This window comes from Oncorhynchus masou, chromosome 13, assembly GCF_036934945.1.
Source record: "Oncorhynchus masou masou isolate Uvic2021 chromosome 13, UVic_Omas_1.1, whole genome shotgun sequence".
Taxonomy (NCBI): domain Eukaryota; kingdom Metazoa; phylum Chordata; class Actinopteri; order Salmoniformes; family Salmonidae; genus Oncorhynchus; species Oncorhynchus masou.
The window spans coordinates 85,157,812-85,180,840 of NC_088224.1; the positions used below are offsets into that span (position 1 = coordinate 85,157,812).

Here is a 23,029-nt window from a genome sequence, read left to right on the forward strand (position 1 = left end):
ACAGATACCCAAAAAAACGACTTACGTAGAACTTTAAAGTGTTTTTACTTAAGACCTTTCCACCACTGCATACTGCGCTCTCACTGCCCTCTAGTGAGTAGAGAGTATATTCCTACCTTTCTGGGACTGGGTGAAGTCTGACATCATTCTATCCTAATCTCCCATTTGTTCCTAATCTCTCATGTCTCTAAAATAAAACCTCTATGCCGCTATAAAAGCATAAAGCCGATTTAGGCCTAAAATTGAACATGTCCTACACTGCTCACGCAGGCGCACTACAAATCGAGCGCATCTAACTCCGCTTCATGGAGTTTATTGTCTTCTTTTGGGATTTGCTGTTTTTCTTCGTCAGACATAGTATGGCTACATGCGGAGGCTTCATGTAAAGAAAACTACATTTGCCTCTCGGAAACGACGTTTCCTGTGCTAACTTCCGTAAGGGGAGTCGCTCACATGTACACAATAATCGAGCACGGGAGGTGGAGAGGTGCGTGGAATTAGCTAGTATTTGAGAACATGATATTCGCATGGGGGTCAGATATGCCAGTTGTGGTATCATCTAATGTACAGTCATTGCTAAGATTAGACAATTTTACTAGACGCTTTAAACTAGCTAGAGTTAGTTAGCGCGCTAACGTTAGCTAAATGTGCTTTTAATGCGTTGTTGGAACCTTCATTGGCTAGCTGACTGCAGAGTGCTCTTAGTTAATATGTAACGTTATGCATTAACCTCCGGAAATCCTAACCTTACCTAACTGCTTAGGGGGAAATGCAAAACTGTAACGTTACCTTAGTCGTTAGATCAGCGTCAAGGCCGGGGAAAATTCAACTTAATCCGTGTATTCAGTCATTTGTCATATTGGATCCAGGAGTCTTTCCTTCAGTTAGCCGAGTTGGCTCAACCTCAGAATCATAGCTATGGGAGATTTGCATTGGCTCACAATGTTGTGGCAAAACAGTATGACCTGCCCAGGGAAAACTCTATGCCCCAATTACAGGCTATAAGTTAAGGTGACAACCAGACTTTTCTTTCTCACTCTGTCTGTCTGTAGGTGACATCTCCGGAGACTAGTTAACTGTATTGATACAGGTGTTGACATCACTCCCTCTCACTACCTCTGCTGAAGGGTTCTCTGCTCTGGACCTGTTTCCATTCAACATGACATCAGAGAACACCCTGTATGTAACATCAGAATAATCTGTCTCCTCGTGGTGTAGTTGTCACTGAGTGCATCTGGAGACTCTGGGGTTCTGATTGTGCTTCTGTTGCCAGGGACGATGAGGACACCTTCAAGATCCTGATCGCCACGGATATTCACCTTGGTTACCTAGAGAAAGATGCTGTCCGTGGCAACGACACGTTCAACACCTTCGACGAGATCCTGAAGTGTGCCAAACAGAACCAAGTGTGTGTGTGTGTTTACAGAGGTGTGTGTGTGTGTGTACACACACACAGTAGAATGTAATTTCTCTCTCCCCCACACTCACCTCTGTCTCTGTCTGCAGGTTGACTTCATCCTGTTGGGAGGTGATCTGTTCCATGAGAACAAGCCTTCCAGACGCTGTCTTCACTCCTGCATCTCTCTGCTGAGGAAGTACTGCATGGGAGACACTCCTATCCTCTTCGATGTCCTCAGTGACCAGGCTGTCAACTTCAGCAACAGCAAGTCAGTCTGTGTGTTAGCCCCGAGGTGGCGACGCTAGCCCCGAGGTGGCGACGCTAGCCCCGAGGTGGCGACGCTAGCCCCGAGGTGGCGACGCTAGCCCCGAGGTGGCGACGCTAGCCCCGAGGTGGCGACGCTAGCCCCGAGGTGGCGACGCTAGCCCCGAGGTGGCGACGCTAGCCCCGAGGTGGCCCGCCCGAGGTGGCGACGCTAGCCCCGAGGTGGCGACGCTAGCCGTGAGGTAGCCCGAGGTGGCGAGGTGGCGACGCTAGCCCCGAGGTGGCGACGTTAGCCCCGAGGTGGCGACGCTAGCCCCGAGGTGGCGACGCTAGCCCCGAGGTGGCGACGTTCGCCGATGTTCGCCCTGGCGTGGCGACGTTAGCCCTGGCAGCATCCTCACACTTTTTTTTAATTGGGGAAAACCTATACATCACCTGTCACAAATGTTGAATAATATTCTGGTTGAACTGACTAGATAAAATATCCACCTATTATTAAACACTTTCCAAACGTGGGTTGCATGTAAAGTACAGTATGGGCATCAAATGTTTCTCTGTTCTCAGGTTTCCGTGGGTGAACTACCAGGATGAGAACCTGAACATCTCCATCCCCGTGTTCAGCGTGCACGGTAACCATGACGATCCTACAGGGGTAAGCTCCGTTGCCACGGTTTCAGTCATCCATCTTGAACCACATGCGTATATGTCTGAATCTCTATGTGTAACTCTTATCTCTCTCGTCTCCAATCCAGGCGGATGGTCTGTGTGCGTTGGATCTCCTGAGCTCTGCCGGACTTGTCAATCATTTTGGCCGCAGCCAATCAGTAGAGAGGATAGAGATTAGTCCCGTCCTCCTGCAGAAAGGCAGCACTAAGCTAGCCCTGTACGGCATCGGCTCTATTCCTGATGAACGCCTCTACAGGATGTTTGTTAACAACCAGGTGACCATGCTCCGCCCCAAAGAAGACCAGGACCAATGGTTCAACCTCTTCACCATCCACCAGAACAGGTGTGTGTGTGTCTATATACTGTCCACCAGAACAGGTGTGTGTGTGTCTATATACTGTCCATCAGAACAGGTGTGTGTGTGTCTATATACTGTCCATCAGAACAGGTGTGTGTGTGTCTATATACTGTCCACCAGAACAGGTGTGTGTCTATATACTGTCCACCAGAACAGGTGTGTGTGTGTTTATACTGTCCACCAGCACAGGTGTGTGTGTGTTTATACTGTCCACCAGAACAGGTGTGTGTGTGTTTATACTGTCCACCAGAACAGGTGTGTGTGTGTTTATACTGTCCACCAGCACAGGTGTGTGTGTTTATACTGTCCACCAGCACAGGTGTGTGTGTCTATATACTGTCCATCAGAACAGGTGTGTGTGTGTCTATATACTGTCCACCAGAACAGGTGTGTGTGTTTATATACTGTCCACCAGAATAGGTGTGTGTCTATATACTGTCCACCAGAACAGGTGTGTGTGTGTGTGTGTGTGTGTTTATACTGTCCACCAGAACAGGTGTGTGTGTGTGTTTATACTGTCCACCAGCACAGGTGTGTGTGTGTCTATATACTGTCCACCAGAAAAGGTGTGTGTCTATATACTGTCCACCAGAACAGGTGTGTGTGTGTTTATACTGTCCACCAGAACAGGTGTGTGTGTGTGTGTGTGTTTATACTGTCCACCAGAACAGGTGTGTGTGTGTGTTTATACTGTCCACCAGAACAGGTGTGTGTGTGTGTTTATACTGTCCACCAGAACAGGTGTGTGTGTGTGTGTTTATACTGTCCACCAGAACAGGTGTGTGTTTATATACTGTCCACCAGAACAGGTGTGTGTGTGTGTGTTTATACTGTCCACCAGCACAGGTGTGTGTCTATATACTGTCCACCAGAACAGGTGTGTGTGTCTATATACTGTCCACCAGAACAGGTGTGTGTGTGTGTCCACCAGAACAGGTGTGTGTCTATATACTGTCCACCAGAACAGGTGTGTGTGTTTATATACTGTCCACCAGAACAGGTGTGTGTGTGTGTCTTTATACTGTCCACCAGAACAGGTGTGTGTGTTTATATACTGTCCACCAGAACAGGTGTGTGTGTGTGTGTCTATATACTGTCCACCAGAACAGGTGTGTGTCTATATACTGTCCACCAGCACAGGTGTGTGTCTATATACTGTCCACCAGCACAGGTGTGTGTCTATATACTGTCCACCAGAACAGGTGTGTGTCTATATACTGTCCACCAGAACAGGTGTGTGTCTATATACTGTCCACCAGAACAGGTGTGTGTGTCTATATACTGTCCACCAGAACAGGTGTGTGTGTCTATATACTGTCCACCAGAACAGGTGTGTGTCTATATACTGTCCACCAGAACAGGTGTGTGTGTCTATATACTGTCCACCAGAACAGGTGTGTGTGTCTATATACTGTCCACCAGTCTATATACTGTCCACAGGTGTGTGTCTATATACTGTCCACCAGAACAGGTGTGTGTCTATATACTGTCCACCAGAACAGGTGTGTGTCTATATACTGTCCACCAGAACAGGTGTGTGTCTATATACTGTCCACCAGAACAGGTGTGTGTGTGTTTATACTGTCCACCAGAACAGGTGTGTGTCTATATACTGTCCACCAGAACAGGTGTGTGTGTGTTTATACTGTCCACCAGAACAGGTGTGTGTCTATATACTGTCCACCAGAACAGGTGTGTGTGTTTATATACTGTCCACCAGAACAGGTGTGTGTGTATATGCTAAGTGTGTGTGTGGTACTGAATGTGTGTGTCTTTACAAAAGCCACATCTCTGAGGTGTGTGTGTGTTACAGGAGTAAGCATGGTGCCACCAACTACATCCCAGAGCAGTTTCTGGATGACTTTCTGGACCTGGTAGTGTGGGGTCATGAACACGAGTGTCTGATAAACCCCAGCAGGAACGAACAGCGGCTGTTCTATGTCACCCAGCCTGGTAGCTCTGTTGCCACGTCACTGTCCCCCGGGGAGGCCGTCAAGAAGTACGCCAACACACACACACACACACACACACACACACTCTTTTATATACGCTCAAACAGCACTCGCTGTGTGTGTTTGTCTGCATATTTGTATGCCCTTGTGTGTGTTCCTGTGTCCGTGTGTGTCATTGCCTGCGTGTGTGTGTGTGTGTGTGTGCAGGCACATAGGTCTGCTGAGGGTGAAGGGGCGTAAGATGAACCTTCAGAAGATCCCGCTGCACACGGTGCGTCAGTTCTTCATCCAGGACCTGGTCCTCTCAGAGCACCCTGACCTCTTCAACCCTGACATGCCCAAGGTCAACCAGAGGGTAGAGGCCTTCTGCCAGGAGAAGGTGAGCACAAGGTGCTCTTTCTCTGCCTGGCTGTCTGTCCCTCTCTCGCTCGCTCTTTCTCTGCCTGGCTGTCTGTCCCCGTCTCGCTCGCTCTTTCTCTGCCTGGCTGTCTGTCCCTCTCTCGCTCTCTCTTTCTCTGCCTGGCTGTCTGTCCCTCTCTCGCTCGCTCTTTCTCTGCCTGGCTGTCTGTCCCTCTCTCGCTCGCTCTTTCTCTGCCTGGCTGTCTGTCCCTCTCTCGCTCGCTCTTTCTCTGCCTGGCTGTCTGTCCCTCTCTCGCTCGCTCTTTCTCTGCCTGGCTGTCTGTCCCTCTCTCGCTCGCTCTTTCTCTGCCTGGCTGTCTGTCCCTCTCTCGCTCGCTCTTTCTCTGCCTGGCTGTCTGTCCCTCTCTCGCTGCCTGCTCTTTCTCTGCCTGGCTGTCTGTCCCTCTCTCGCTCGCTCTTTCTCTGCCTGGCTGTCTGTCCCTCTCTTTCTCGCTCTTTCTCTGCCTGGCTGTCTGTCCGCTCTTTCTCTGCCTGGCTGTCTGCCTGGCTGTCTGTCCCTCTCTTTCTCGCTCTTTCTCTGCCTGGCTGTCTGTCCCTCTCTTTCTCGCTCTTTCTCTGCCTGGGTCTGTCTGCTCTTTCTCTCTGGCTGTCTCTCGCTCTTTCTCTGCCTGGCTGTCTGTTCTCTGCTCGCTCTTTCTCTGCCTGGCTGTCTGTCTGCTCTTTCTCTGCCTGGCCTCGCTCGCTCTTTCTCTGCCTGGCTGTCTGTCCCTCTCTTTCTCGCTCTTTCTCTGCCTGGCTGTCTGTCCCTCGCTCGCTCTTTCTCTGCCTGGCTGTCTGTCCCTCTCTTTCTCGCTCTTTCTCTGCCTGGCTGTCTGTCCCTCGCTCGCTCTTTCTCTGCCTGGCTGTCTGTCCCTCTCTTTCTCGCTCTTTCTCTGCCTGGCTGTCTGTCCCTCTCTCGCTCGCTCTTTCTCTGCCTGGCTGTCTGTCCCTCTCTTTCTCGCTCTTTCTCTGCCTGGCTGTCTGTCCCTCTCTCTCTCGCTCTTTCTCTGCCTGGCTGTCTGTCCCTCTCTCGCTCGCTCTTTCTCTGCCTGGCTGTCTGTCCCTCTCTCTCGCTCTTTCTCTGCCTGGCTGTCTGTCCCTCTCTCGCTCGCTCTTTCTCTGCCTGGCTGTCTGTCCCTCTCTTTCTCGCTCTTTCTCTGCCTGGCTGTCTGTCCCTCTCTCGCTCGCTCTTTCTCTGCCTGGCTGTCTGTCCCTCTCTCGCTCGCTCTTTCTCTGCCTGGCTGTCTGTCCCTCTGCTCTTTCTCTGCCTGGCTGTCTGTCCCTCTCTCGCTCGCTCTTTCTCTGCCTGGCTGTCTGTCCCTGGCTGTCTCGCTCTTTCTCTGCCTCTCTCGCTCGCTCTTTCTCTGCCTGGCTGTCTCTCGCTCGCTCTTTCTCTGCCTGGCTGTCTGTCCCTCTCTCGCTCTCTCTTTCTCTGCCTGACTGTCTGTCCCTCGCTCGCTCTCCCTGACTGTGTGTGTGTCCGTTCCCAGGTGGAAGCGATGATTGAGGAAGCAGAGCGAGATCGACTAGGAAACCCCCTTACCCCTGAGAAACCCCTCATACGCCTCAGAGTGAGTGAGACATCAGTAACATTTTATACTTGAGCAATAAGGCCCGAGGGGGGGTGTGGTATATGGCCAATATACCACGGCTAAGGGCTGTACTTATGCACATGTCCCTGGACACAGCCCCTAGCCGTGGTATATTGGCCATATACCACCCCCCCTGAGGTGCCTTATTGCTATTATAAACTGGTTACCAATGAAATTAGAACAGTAAAAATACATGTTTTGTCTTACCTGTGGTATACGGTCTGATATACCACGGCTGTCAGCCAATCAGCATTCAGCGCTCAAACCACCCAGATTATAATACACGTTATTCTGTTGAACACTGCAACAGCATTAAGTGTATTTCTCAAGGTACAATTTGAGTATTTGTCACAGTTTAATATTTGTCTCTCTCTCTCTCTCTCAAGGTGGACTACAGCGGTGGTTTTGAGGCCTTCAATGCCACTCGTTTCAGTCAGAAGTTTGTAGAGCAGGTTGCAAACCCCAAAGACGTTGTTCACTTCATCAGACAGAAGGAGTACAAAGTTAAAGGTAACACACACACACACACCATAATCATAACATTTGACAAGCCTATTTTTTCTGATGTTCAGATCACTCTCCTGTCTGTCTTTTTTGCTGTGTAAGTGTAGGCGAAGAGGGTGTTGACTTTGGGCAGCTCCTGAGTCACTCCTCAACTGAGGGTCTGAGGGTGGAGGATCTCGTTAAAGAGTACTTCCTGACAGCAGAAAAGGTACACACACACTCCTCCATACACACACACACACTCCTCCATACACACACACACACTCCTCCATACACACACACACACTCCTCCATACACACACACACACTCCTCCATACACACACACACACTCCTCCATACACACACACACACTCCTCCATACACACACACACTCCTCCACATACACACACACACACTCCTCCACACACACACACACTCCTCCATACACACACACACACTCCTCCACACACACACACACACTCCTCCATCCATACACACACACACACACACACTCCTCCATACACACACACACACTCCTCCACACACACACACACACTCCTCCACACACACACACACACTCCTCCACACACACACACACTCCTCCACACACACACACACACTCCTCCATACACACACACACACACACTCACACACACCTCCACACACACACACTCCATACACACACACACACTCCTCCATACACACACACACACTCCTCCATACACACACACACACTCCTCCATACACACACACACACATACACACACACACTCCTCCATACACACACACACCTCCCATACACACACACACACTCCTCCATACACACACACACACTCCTCCATACACACACACACTCCTCCATACACCACACACACTCCTCCATACACACACACACACTCCTCCATACACACACACACACTCCTCCATACACACACACTCCTCCATCCACACACACACACACACACTCCTCCATACACACACACACACTCCTCCATACACACACACACACACACTCCTCCACACACACACACACACACTCCTCCATACACACACACACTCACTCCTACACACACACACACACACTCCTCCATACACACACACACACACACTCCTCCACACACACACACACACTCCTCCACACACACACACACTCCTCCACACACACACACACACACTCCTCCATACACACACACACACACACTCCTCCATACACACACACACACTCCTCCATACACACACACACACTCCTCCATACACACACACACACTCCTCCATACACACACACACACTCCTCCATACACACACACACACTCCTCCATACACACACACACACTCCTCCACACACACACACACACACTCCTCCATACACACACACACACTCCTCCATACACACACACACACTCCTCCATACACACACACACACTCCTCCATACACACACACACACTCCTCCATACACACACACACACTCCTCCATACACACACACACACTCCTCCATACACACACACACACTCCTCCATACACACACACACACTCCTCCATACACACACACACACTCCTCCATACACACACACACACTCCTCCATACACACACACACACTCCTCCATACACACACACACACTCCTCCATACACACACACACTCCTCCATACACACACACACACTCACTCCTCCACACACACACACACACACACACTCCTCCACACACACACACACACACACTCCTCCATACACACACACACACACTCCTCCACACACACACACACACACTCCTCCATACACACACACACACTCCTCCATACACACACACACACTCCTCATACACACACACACACACACTCCTCCTACACACACACACACTCCTCCATACACACACACACACTCCTCCATACACACACACACACTCCTCCATACACACACACACACTCCTCCACACACACACACACACACTCCTCCATACACACACACACACACTCCTCCATACACACACACACACTCCTCCACACACACACACACTCCTCCATACACACACACACACTCCTCCATACACACACACACACACACTCCTCCATACACACACACACACACACTCCTCCATACACACACACACACTCCTCCATACACACACACACACACACACACACACACTCCTCCATACACACACACACACTCCTCCTCCATACACACACACACACACTCCTCCATACACACACACACACTCCTCCCACACACACACACACTCCACACACTCCTCCATACACACACACACACACTCCTCCATACACACACACACTCCTACACACACACACACTCCTCCATCCACACACACACACTCCTCCATCCACACACACACACACACTCCATACACACACACACACACACTCCTCCATACACACACACACACTCCTCCACACACACACACACACACTCCTCCATACACACACACACACACTCCCTCCATACACACACACACACACACTCCTCCATACACACACACACACACACTCCTCATACACACACACACACACACTCCTCCACACACACACACACACTCCTCCATACACACACACACACACCTCCATACACACACACACACACACTCCTCCATACACACACACACACACTCCTCCATACACACACACACACACTCCTCCATACACACACACACACACACTCCACTCCTCCACACACACACACACTCCTCCATACACACACACACACTCCTCCATAACACACACACACACTCCTCCACACACACACACACACTCCTCCATACACACACACACACTCCTCCATACACACACACACACACTCCTCCATACACACACACACACTCCTCCATACACACACACACACTCCTCCATACACACACACACACTCCTCCATACACACACACACTCCTCCATACACACACACACACTCCTACACACACACACACACACTCCTCCATACACACACACACACTCCTCCATACACACACACACACTCCTCCATACACACACACACACTCCTCCATACACACACACACACTCCTCCATACACACACTCCTCCATACACACACACACACTCCTCCATACACACACACACACTCCTCCATACACACACACACACACACACACACACACACACACTCCTCCACACACACACACACTCCTCCATACACACACACACACTCCTCCATACACACACACACACTCCTCCATACACACACACACACTCCTCCATACACACACACACACTCCTCATAAACACACACACACTCCTCCATACACACACACACACTCCTCCATACACACACACACACTCCTCCATACACACACACACACTCCTCCACACACACACTGACTCCATCCACACACACACACACTCCATACACACACACACACTCCTCCACACACACACACTCCTCCATACACACACACACACACACCTCCATACACACACACACATACACACACACACACACTCCTCCATACACACACACACACTCCTCCATACACACACACACACTCACTCCTACACATACACACACACACACACACACTCCTCCATACACACACACACACACTCCATACACACACACACACACACACACACACACTCCTCCACACACACACACACTCCTCCTCCATACACACACACACTCCTGTTACACACACACTCCTCCATACACACACACACACTCCTCCATACACACACACACTCCTCCATACACACACACACATGTGTGTTACACACACACTCCACTCCTCCATACACACACACACACTCCTCCATACACACACACACACTCCTCCATGTGTGTTACACACACACTCCTCCATACACACACACACACTCCTCCATAACACACACACACACTCCTCCATACACACACACACACACTCCTCCATACACACACACACACACACACTCCTCCACACACACACACACTCACTCCTAACATACACATGTGTGTTAACACACTCCTCCATACACACACACACACTGTCTGGATGTGTGTTACACACACACACTCCTCCATACACACACACACACTCCTCCATACACACACACACACTGGATGTGTGTTACACACACACACACACACACACACACACTCCTCCACACACACACACACACTCCTCCTGGATGTGTGTTAACCACACTGGATGTGTGTTCATGACTGTGTGTCTGGATGTGTGTTAACATGACACACACACACACACTCCTCCACACACACACACATGACTGTGTGTCTGGATGTGTGTTAATGACACTCCTCCACACACACACACACACTCCTCCACACACACACACACACACTCCTCCATGTTAACACTGACTCCATACACACACACACACTGTGTGTCACACTGACTCCATACACACACACACACACACACATGACTAACACACTGTGTGTGTGTCTGGATGTGTGTTAACACACACATGACACACTGGATGTGTGTTAACATGACTGTGTGTCTGGATGTGTGTTAACATGACTGTGTGTCCATGACACACACTCCTGACCTGGATGTGTGTTAACATGACTGTGTGTCTGGATGTGTGTTAACACTGGATGTGTGTTAACACTGTGTGTCTGGATGTGTGTTAACATGACTGTGTGTCTGGATGTGTGTTAACATGACTGTGTGTCACACACACACTGTGTGTCACTCCTCCATGACACACACACACACAACCTCACACACACACACACATCTGTGTGTGTCTGGATGTGTGTTAACATGACACATGACACACACACTGTGTGTCCTGACCTGGATGTGTGTTAACCATGTGTGTTAACATGACTGTGTGTCACATGACACACTGTGTGTGTGTCTGGATGTGTGTCCTCCATGACACATGACTGTGTGTCTGGATGTGTGTTAACACACACTGGATGTGTGTCTGGATGTGTGTTAACATGACTGTGTGTGTGTCTGGATGTGTGTTAACACACACACACTCTGGATGTGTGTTAACATGACTGTGTGTGTCTGGATGTGTGTTAACATGACTGTGTGTGTCTGGATGTGTGTTAACATGACTGTGTGTGTGTCTGGATGTGTGTTAACATGACTGTGTGTCTGGATGTGTGTTAACACTGTGTGTGTGTCTGGATGTGTGTTAACATGACTCCTGACTGTGTGTGTCTGGATGTGTGTTAACACACACACACTGTGTGTGTGTCACTGTGTGTGTGTCTGGATGTGTGTTAACATGACACATGACTGTGTGTGTGTCACACTGTGTGTGTGTCCTCCTGGATGTGTGTTAACATGACACACACACATGACTGTGTGTGTCTGGATGTGTGTTAACATGACTGTGTGTCTGGATGTGTGTTAACATGACTGTGTGTCTGGATGTGTGTTAACATGACTGTGTGTCACATGACTGTGTGTCTGGATGTGTGTTAACATGACTGTGTGTCTGGATGTGTGTTAACATGACTGTGTGTCTGGATGTGTGTTAACATGACTGTGTGTCTGGATGTGTGTTAACATGACTGTGTGTCTGGATGTGTGTTAACATCTGTGTGTGTGTAAGCACATGTCTGGATGTGTGTTAACATGACTGTGTGTGTGTCTGGATGTGTGTTAACATGACTGGATGTGTGTTAACATGACTGTGTGTGTCTGGATGTGTGTTAACATGACACTGATGTGTGTAACTGGATGTGTGTTAACATGACTGTGTGTCTGGATGTGTGTTAACATGACTGGATGTGTGTTAACATGTGTGTCTGGATGTGTGTTAACATGACTGTGTGTGGATGTCTGGATGTGTGTCTGGATGTGTGTTAACATGACTGGATGTGTGTTAACATGACTGTGTGTCTGGATGTGTGTTAACATGACTGTGTGTCTGGATGTGTGTTAACATGACTGTGTGTCTGGACTGTTAACATGACTGTGTGTCTGGATGTGTGATGTCTGGATGTGTGTTAACATGACTGTGTGTCTGGATGTGTTAACATGACTGTGTTAACATGACTGTGTGTCTGGATGTGTGTTAACATGACTGTGTGTGTGTCTGGATGTGTGTTAACATGACTGTGTGTCTGGATGTGTGTTAACATGACTGTGTGTCTGGATGTGTGTTAACATGACTGTGTGTCTGGATGTGTGTTAACATGACTGTGTGTGTGTCTGGATGTGTGTTAACATGACTGTGTGTGTGTCTGGATGTGTGTTAACATGACTGTGTGTGTGTCTGGATGTGTGTTAACATGACTGTGTGTGTGTCTGGATGTGTGTTAACATGACTGTGTGTCTGGATGTGTGTTAACATGACTGTGTGTCTGGATGTGTGTTAACATGACTGTGTGTCTGGATGTGTGTTAACATGACTGTGTGTCTGGATGTGTGTTAACATGACTGTGTGTCTGGACTGTGTGTGTGTCTGGATGTGTGTTAACATGACTGGATGTGTGTTAACATGACTGGATGTGTGTTAACATGTGTGTCTGGATGTGTGTTAACATGACTGTGTGTGTGTCTGGATGTGTGTTAACATGACTGTGTGTCTGGATGTGTGTTAACATGACTGTGTGTGTGTCTGGATGTGTGTTAACATGACTGTGTGTGTGTCTGGATGTGTGTTAACATGACTGTGTGTGTGTCTGGATGTGTGTTAACATGACTGTGTGTGTCTGGATGTGTGTTAACATGACTGTGTGTCTGGATGTGTGTTAACATGACTGTGTGTGTGTCTGGATGTGTGTTAACATGACTGTGTGTCTGGATGTGTGTTAACATGACTGTGTGTGTGTCTGGATGTGTGTTAACATGACTGTGTGTGTGTCTGGATGTGTGTTAACATGTGTGTGTCTGGATGTGTGTTAACATGACTGTGTGTGTGTCTGGATGTGTGTTAACATGACTGGATGTGTGTTAACATGTGTGTCTGGATGTGTGTTAACATGACTGTGTGTCTGGATGTGTGTTAACATGACTGTGTGTCTGGATGTGTGTTAACATGACTGTGTGTGTGTCTGGATGTGTGTTAACATGACATGTGTTAACATGACTGTGTGTGTCTGGATGTGTGTTAACATGACTGTGTGTGTGTCTGGATGTGTGTTAACATGACTGTGTGTCTGGATGTGTGTGACTGGATGTGTGTCTGGATGTGTGTTAACATGACTGTGTGTCTGGATGTGTGTTAACATGACTGTGTGTCTGGATGTGTGTTAACATGACTGTGTGTCTGGATGTGTGTTAACATGACTGTGTGTCTGGATGTGTGTTAACATGACTGTGTGTCTGGATGTGTGTTAACATGACTGTGTGTCTGGATGTGTGTTAACATGACTGTGTGTCTGGATGTGTGTTAACATGACTGTGTGTCTGGATGTGTGTTAACATGACTGTGTGTGTGTCTGGATGTGTGTTAACATGACTGTGTGTCTGGATGTGTGTTAACATGACTGTGTGTCTGGATGTGTGTTAACATGACTGTGTGTCTGGATGTGTGTTAACATGACTGTGTGTCTGGATGTGTGTTAACATGACTGTGTGTCTGGATGTGTGTTAACATGACTGGATGTGTGTGTGTCTGGATGTGTGTTAACATGACTGTGTGTCTGATGTGTGTCTGGATGTGTGTTAACATGACTGTGTGTCTGATGTCTGGATGTCTGGATGTGTGTTAACATGACTGTGTGTCTGGATGTGTGTTAACATGACTGTGTGTCTGGATGTGTGTGACTGTGTGTCTGGATGTGTGTTAACATGACTGTGTGTCTGGATGTGTGTTAACATGACTGTGTGTGTCTGGATGTGTGTTAACATGACTGTGTGTGTGTCTGGATGTGTGTTAACATGACTGTGTGTGTGTCTGGATGTGTGTTAACATGACTGTGTGTGTGTCTGGATGTGTGTTAACATGACTGTGTGTCTGGATGTGTGTTAACATGACTGTGTGTCTGGATGTGTGTTAACATGACTGTGTGTCTGGATGTGTGTTAACATGACTGTGTGTCTGGATGTGTGTTAACATGACTGTGTGTCTGGATGTCTGGACTGTGTGTCTGGATGTGTTAACATGACTGTGTGTCTGGATGTGTGTTAACATGACTGTGTGTCTGGATGTGTGTTAACATGACTGGATGACTGTGTGTCTGGATGTGTGTTAACTGGATGTGTTAACATGACTGTGTGTCTGGATGTGTGTTAACATGACTGTGTGTCTGGATGTGTGTTAACATGACTGTGTGTGTGTCTGGATGTGTGTTAACATGACTGTGTGTGTGTCTGGATGTGTGTTAACATGACTGTGTGTGTGTCTGGATGTGTGTTAACATGACTGTGTGTGTGTCTGGATGTGTGTTAACATGACTGTGTGTGTGTCTGGATGTGTGTTAACATGACTGTGTGTCTGGGTGTGTGTTAACATGACTGTGTGTGTGTGTGTGTGTGTGTGTGTGTGTGTGTGTGTGTGTGTGTGTGTGTGTAGACGGTGCAGCTCTCCCTGCTGACGGAGCAGGGCATGGGGAAGGCGGTGCAGGAGTATGTGGACAAGGAGGAAAAGGATGCCATCGAGGAACTGATCAGATACCAGCTGGAGAAAACCCAGAGACACCTGCAGCAGAGAGGAGTACTGACAGAGGAGGAGATTGACCAGGAGGTACAGAGGAGGGGGAGAGGAGGGGGTAGACACCTCCAGCAGAGAGGAGTACTGACAGAGGAGGAGATTGACCAGGAGGTACAGAGGAGGGGGAGAGGAGGGGGTAGACACCTCCAGCAGAGAGGAGTACTGACAGAGGAGGAGATTGACCAGGTGGTATAGAGGAGGGGGTAGACACCTCTAGCAGAGAGGAGTACTGACAGAGGAGGAGATTGACCAGGAGGTACAGAGGAGGTGGTAGACACCTCCAGCAGAGAGGAGTACTGACAGAGGAGGAGATTGACCAGGTGGTATAGAGGAGGGGGTAGACACCTCCAGCAGAGAGGAGTACTGACAGAGGAGGAGATTGACCAGGAGGTACAGAGGAGGGGGTAGACACCTCTAGCAGAGAGGAGTACTGACAGAGGAGGAGATTGACCAGGTGGTACAGAGGAGGGGGTAGACACTTCTAGCAGAGAGGAGTACTGACAGAGGAGGAGATTGACCAGGTGGTACAGAGGAGAGGGTAGACACCTCTAGCAGAGAGGAGTACTGACAGAGGAAGAGGTTGACAAGGAGGTGCAGAGGAGGGGGTAGACACCTCTAGCAGAGAGGAGTACTGACAGAGGAAGAGGTTGACAAGGAGGTGCAGAGGAGGGGGTAGACACCTCTAGCAGAGAGGAGTACTGACAGAGGAAGAGGTTGACAAGGAGGTGCAGAGGAGGGGGTAGACACCTCTAGCAGAGAGGAGTACTGACAGAGGAGGAGATTGACCAGGAGGTATAGAGGAGGGGGTAGACACCTCTAGCAGAGAGGAGTACTGACAGAGGAGGAGATTGACCAGGTGGTACAGAGGAGGGGGTAGACACCTCTAGCAGAGAGGAGTACTGACAGAGGAGGAGATTGACCAGGAGGTGGAGAGGGGAGAGATGATAGTAACCACAGCAACCTGTTCTCTCCTCAGATTCGCCGTTTCAGAGAATCTAAGAAAAACACTGCAGAGGAGGATGAAGAGGTTCAGGTGGTGAGTCAGGAAACACACACACACACACACACACACACACACACACACACACACACACACACACACACACACACACACGTATACGTTCTTACCAGTACTCTCCTCTCTGTGTAGGCCCTCAACAGAGCTAAAGCTCACCGCATAGAGCGAGGCGAAGACCTGGACCTATCAGATGAGCCTGATGTTTCCATGGATTCGGACGAGGACTCTGCCCCGCCTCCCCCCACCAGGGGCAGGGGGCGGGGTGGCAGGGGAAGGGGAAGGGGCCAAACCACAGCCAGGAGAGGAAGAGGTTTGTTTCTCTCCAAGATCTATTCAGTCATGAGAAAGGGTAAATTATATTTATGCATGTATATATTAACAACTGCATTTGTTAGTATGTGTGGGTGCGTTTTGTGTGTGAATGTATTTGTGCCTGTGTGTTCAGGTGCAGCAGAGCCAAAGCCAGCAGGGCGGGCCCGTTCTCAGAAGGCCTCAGTGGTCAACCCCACCCAGGGCAGAAACATCATGGATGGTGAGTGGCTGCTGTGTTGTGTTTCTCAAACCTATGTGTTTTTGTGAGTTATTGTACTGATCTACTACACATCTCCCACCCCTCCCTCTTTCTCCTCCCTCCATCCTGCAGCGTTCCAGGCTCCACCTCAGCGCCCATCGAGAGGGGCGGTGTCGGCTAAATCTTACACAGATGAGGTTCGTCCCTCACACTCCCATCTCTGTGTGCTTTATAGACCTTCTTACTGGTCTTGAAGTGAGTGTGTGTGTTGTACATAGATGTTCTAATGTTGGTGTCCTCACCTCCCTCCTCCATCTCTCCTCCCTCTTCCTCATCTCTCCTCCTCCATCTCTCCTCCCTTCTCCTCCATCTCTCCTCCCTTCTCCTCCATCTCTCCTCCCTCCTCCTCCATCTCTCCTCCCTCCTCCTCCATCTCTCCACCCTCCTCCTCCATTTCTCCTCCCTCCTCCTCCATCTCTCCTCCCTCCTCCTCCATCTCTTCTCCCCCATCTCTCCTCCCCCATCTCTCCTCCCTCTTCCTCCATCTCTCCTCCCCCCTCCTCCATCTCTCCTCCTCCATCTCTCCTCCCCCTCCTCCATCTCTACTCCCCCTCCTCCATCTCTACTCCCACCTCCTCCATCTCTACTCCCCCTCCTCCATCTCTCCTCCCTCCCTCCTCCTCCTCCATCTCTACACCTCCCCTCTCCCATCTCTCCTCTCCCTCCTCCATCTCTCCTCCTCCCTTCTCCTCCATCTCTCCTCCCTCTTCCTCCATCTCTCCTCCCTCTTCCTCCATCTCTCCTCCCTCTTCCTCCATCTCTCCTCCCTCTTCCTCCATCTCTCCTCCCTCTTCCTCCATCTCTCCTCCCTCTTCCTCCATCTCTCCTCTATCTTCCTCCATCTCTCCTCTATCTTCCTCCATCTCTCCTCCCTCCCTCCTCCATCTCTACTCCTCCCCCCTCCCATCTCTCCTCCCCTCCCATCTCTCCTCCATCTCTACTCCTCCCCCCTCCCATCTCTCCTCCCCTCCCATCTCTCCTCCATCTCTACTCCTCCCCCCTCTCATCTCTCCTCCCCCTCCTCCATCTCTCCTCCCCCTCCTCCATCTCTCCATCTCCTCCCCCCTCCTCCATCTCTACTCCCCCTCCTCTCCTCCATCTCTCCTCCCCCCTCCTCCATCTCTACTCCCCCTCCTCCATCTCTCCTCCCCCTCCTCCATCTCTCCTCCCCCTCCTCCATCTCTCCTCCCTCCCTCCTCCTCCTCCATCTCTACACCTCCCCTCTCCCATCTCTCCACCTCCCCTCTCCCATCTCTCCTCTCCCTCCTCCATCTCTCCTCCTCCCTCTTCCTCCATCTCTCCTCCCTCTTCCTCCATCTCTCCTCCCTCTTCCTCCATCTCTCCTCCCTCTTCCTCCATCTCTCCTCCCCCTCCTCCATCTCTCCTCCCCCCCTCCTCCATCTCTACTCCTCCCCCCTCCTCCTCCATCTCTACTCCTCCCCCCTCCCCTCCCATCTCTCCTCCCCCTCCTCCATCTCTCCTCACCCTCCTCCATCTCTCCTCCCTCCCTCCTCCTCCATCTCTCCTCCCTCCCTCCTCCTCCATCATCTCTCCTCCCTCCCTCCATCTCCTCCATCTCTCCTCCCTCCCTCCATCTCTCCTCCCTCCCACCTCCTCCACCTCTCCTCCCTCCTCCACCTCTCCTCCCTCCTCCACCTCTCCTCCCTCCTCCTCCACCTCTCCTCCCTCCTCCTCCACCTCTCCTCCCTCCTCCTCCATCTCTCCTCCATCTCTCCTCCCTCCTCCTCCATCTATCCTCCATCTCTCCTCCCTCTTCCTCCATCTCTCCTCTATCCTCCATCTCTCCTCCCTCCCTCCTCCATCTCTACTCCTCCCCCCTCCCATCTCTCCTCCCCTCCCATCTCTCCTCCATCTCTACTCCTCCCCCCTCCCATCTCTCCTCCATCTCTACTCCTCCCCCCTCCCATCTCTCCTCCATCTCTACTCCTCCCCCTCTCATCTCTCCTCCCCCTCCTCCATCTCTCCTCCCCCCTCCTCCATCTCTCCTCCCTCCCTCCTCCTCCATCTCTACTCCTCCCCCTCCCCTCCCATCTCTCCTCCCCCCCCTCCATCTCTCCTCCCCCTCCTCCATCTCCTCCATCTCTCCTCCCTCCATCTCTCCTCCCTCCCACCTCCTCCACCTCTCCCTCCTCCACCTCTCCTCCCTCCACCTCTCCTCCCTCCTCCACCTCTCCTCCATCTCTCCTCCGTCCCTCCTCCTCCATCTCTACTCCTCCCCCCTCCCATCTCTCCTCCCCCTCCATCTCTCCTCCCCCTCCTCCATCTCTCCTCCCTCCATCTCCTCCATCTCTCCTCCCTCCATCTCCTCCATCTCTCCTCCCTCCCACCTCCTCCACCTCTCCCTCCTCCACCTCTCCTCCCTCCTCCACCTCTCCTCCCTCCTCCACCTCTCCTCCCTTCTCCACCTCTCCTCCCTCCCCCCTCCACCTCTCCTCCTCCACCTCTCCTCCCTCCTCCTCCACCTCTCCTCCCTCCTCCATCTCTCCTCCATCTCTCCTCCCTCCTCCTCCATCTCTCCTCCCTCCTCCTCCATCTCTCCTCCCTCATCTCTAGATAACCATTGATGATGATGACTCTGACGATGTTTCCTTTGTGAAGCCTGCATCAAGACCAACACCTGCATCACGACCAACACAGAGGTAGGAAAGTGTGTTTTGGGCAGGATTTGGACATTGATTAGTGATCTGTGTGTATGTGTCTGTTTGTAGAGGGTATTAAAGGGGCAGTGCAGTCATAAACATGGTTTTCTATGTTTTATATACATTTCCAATCAGAATAATGTCCTTTTTAGTGTAAGAGCTGTTTGAAATTTCAGCTTATTTTGCATGGGTGGAGTTTATAGACCAATAACAGCTAGTTTTCAGGTTGCATATCCCTCCCATTAGGCTCCTCACTCAGACCACTTCTAGCTAAATTCTTGCTTGAAAAATAGTTTTTTGATAAGCTGTTTTTGTTTCTTTTTTTTGGACCAGTTTAATGTAAAACAATCACAGTAAGGCACGTAACTGTTACCCTGTAATGACTTGATAAGAGTAAAAAAACAGCTGCATTGGACCACTAACTGTTCTGCGTTTTTTGTCCTAGGACCTCCTCCTCCTCTTCCTCCTCCAGTAGGCGGGGCTCCCAGAGTCAGAGCCAATCATACAGAGGAGTGACATTTGATGACGACGATGAAGAGGTATGAGACCTGTGAGACGACTGAAATATGCCTGTTGTAGTGTGTGTCTGTCTAACCTCCCTTCTCTCTCTCAGGAGGACTTTGACCCGTTTAAAGGCTCCAGTAGGAGTGGCCAGCGGTAGCTTTAACCCCGCCCCTCATGTTTCTTATTGGCTAGTGAGCTGTGAATGTATGATTAACTTACCCGTAGTTCTTCACACCACTTATGGTCCTGACGATGGACCCCTGGGCTGCCAATACACTGCCTGTTCAGAATAGAGGAAGCATTAGCTGGCTGAACCTGTGTCTAAACTCTTATTTTTCATCCTATACCTTGTTCTCAATCTTTTTAATTGTGAGATAATGTCGTACGGTGAGGTCCCAGCCCTATTAGGTTTCCATTCATTCTAACTTCTAGCTGGACTTTTCCATACCATCTGAAAACCTGCTTTGACTGTTGATTGGCCGTTCTGAGTTCCTAAAGCGTCATTAGTCAGTTTTGTTGAGCCCTGTTATTGGTCAGTGTTGGACCCATTCAGTCACCATGGCGACCGTCTGCTTTCAGCAAATTTATTAAATATTTCCTGTTTCTATATCAGGTGTGTGTTTACTGTTCATGTTTGACGCACGTACACACACACACACTTGTTGACATTCACACCCACTGTGTTAAAACGCACACAAGACGAGCTCAACGGTAAATCTCAATTGTATTCCCTTGATTCCTCAGGTCCTCCCCCCTCGTCTCCTCAAAGCACATTGGAGGGTCCTCCCTCAGATCTTCTCCTCCAATGCGTTTTAAGGAGGAGACATGGAGAGGACGCAAACATGATTGAGATCTATCTACAGGACCGTGGACAAATAAAATATACTATTAAAACGATAACCTTTTATTATTATTATTATTTTTTTACCCCCAATGTCGTGGTTTCCAATTGTTAGTAGTTACTATCTTGTCTCATCGCTACAACTCACTTACGGGCTCGGGAGAGACGAAGTTCGAAAGCCATGCGTCCTCCGATACACAACCCAACCAAGCCTCTTAACAGCTTCTTAACACAGTGTGCATCCAACCCGGATGCCGCACCAATGTGTCGGAGGAAACACCGTGCACCTGGCGACCTTGGTTAGCGTGCGCTGCGCCAGGCCCGCCACAGGAGTCGCTAGTTCGAGATGAGACAAGGACATCCCTACCGCCCAAACCTTCCCAAACCAGGACGACGCTAGGCCAATTGTGCGTCGCCCCACGGACCTCCCGGTCGCGGCCGGTTGCGACAGAGCCTGGGCGCGAACCCAGAGTCTCTGGTGGCACAGCTAGCGCCACCTGGGAGGCCAAAACAACAACCTTTGATGCTTCAGGGAAATGATCAAATGGGGTCCTGTACAAATATATCCAAAGTTCAGCATTTTCTCATTCCCTCCTTGAGTGCAGCACTGACATGACGAGGGATTTTCACACTGGCAGTTTTCTTTCACACTTGTATATACTGTTGTGGGGTAATACCAACCTTAGCCCAGGCTTAGATGGCCATGCTCTGGAGAGGGTATTGGGACTGGCCCAATACAAATTGTTCAACATTTCCCGTGTGAAACGGCTATTTCTGGTATGTGTCATTTTAAGTGGAACATGTGAAATCATGGCGGAGACCTTGAGCCAACTTTTGTCAGAGCAGTGATGGTTGAAGGAAGGACAAAGGTATGTTTATTTAGAGTTGGCCACTTGAACAGAGTAACACGTGTCCAGTGTCTGGCCCTACAGTGTACAAGACAGGTCAAATAAGGTCAGAGTTGATTTTTCAGTTTCCGTGGTAACATCTTCTGGTTAGGCCTGGTAGTGAACACATGGAAGATCTCAACTGCATACTCCTTGTGTCCCCCCTCGTCTTCTCAAAACCCGTTGGACGAGAAAGCCAGAGGTCCCTCCCCTCTGACCTTCTCCGATGGGTTTTAAGGAGACGAGAGGGGACGTGAGAAGTATGCAATTGACTTCCCACTGTGTAGGTAGGCAGACGGACATTGTGTGGCCGACCAGACATCAACCAGGAAACTGGTTGGTCCATGGTGGTGTATAGCTGGTATTGCAGTGTGGGAGTAATACAGATCGTTTAGAGTTGTCTGATGTGGGAACCCAAAGATCAGGCACTGCATTCTACACATCTACACTGTTGAGTTTGTACTCTGAAAATTAGAACCTAACGGACACTATGAAAGCTTTAAACCAAGTTTATTCTGCCCAGAGAGTCAATACAGCTGCATTAGACAAAGGCATTGTTTCACCTGTGGTAGTATACATACCACACTGGATGGAGTCTCCTTATTGCTAAACATTGCATCGTTATTGCTAGGCAGGGAGCTGAGTGATCTGGGCCTTAAACAGTCCCTCCCCTTATCAGTACTGTTACATGTGATTGCTTCCCCTGCACTCAGCCCCTCCCAAGCTTCATTATGACACGCCTCATGTCTCTATTATATCTAATGATGATAATACACAGCTCAGAATCCAAACCTATCAAATATGTGAACACCCCTTCAAATTACTGGATTCCGCTATTTCAGCCA

General features: G+C 49.9%; 1 protein-coding gene across 3 annotated transcripts; it reads left to right on the top strand.

The window, feature by feature from the left end:
• Positions 1 to 439: 439 nt before the first annotated feature.
• mre11a (MRE11 homolog A, double strand break repair nuclease) lies at positions 440 to 21,063 on the top strand. Of its 3 annotated transcripts, none has more exons than XM_064985319.1 (19): positions 440 to 487; positions 1,053 to 1,179; positions 1,274 to 1,406; positions 1,507 to 1,667; positions 2,228 to 2,315; positions 2,416 to 2,672; positions 4,501 to 4,686; positions 4,847 to 5,018; positions 6,529 to 6,609; positions 7,017 to 7,140; positions 7,242 to 7,342; positions 15,566 to 15,736; positions 16,680 to 16,739; positions 16,854 to 17,031; positions 17,167 to 17,253; positions 17,365 to 17,429; positions 19,867 to 19,952; positions 20,398 to 20,491; positions 20,566 to 21,063. In XM_064985319.1, the coding sequence occupies exons 2-19, from the start codon at positions 1,160 to 1,162 to the stop codon at positions 20,611 to 20,613; spliced, it is 2,112 nt and encodes a 703-aa protein (XP_064841391.1). In that variant the 5' UTR covers positions 440 to 487; positions 1,053 to 1,159; the 3' UTR covers positions 20,614 to 21,063. The 3 variants fall into 3 exon arrangements, with proteins under 3 accessions (XP_064841391.1, XP_064841392.1, XP_064841393.1); XM_064985320.1 differs by lacking the exon at positions 440 to 487 and adding an exon at positions 513 to 533; XM_064985321.1 differs by lacking the exons at positions 440 to 487; positions 1,053 to 1,179 and having other exon boundaries at positions 1,292 to 1,428.
• Positions 21,064 to 23,029: the final 1,966 nt, after the last annotated feature.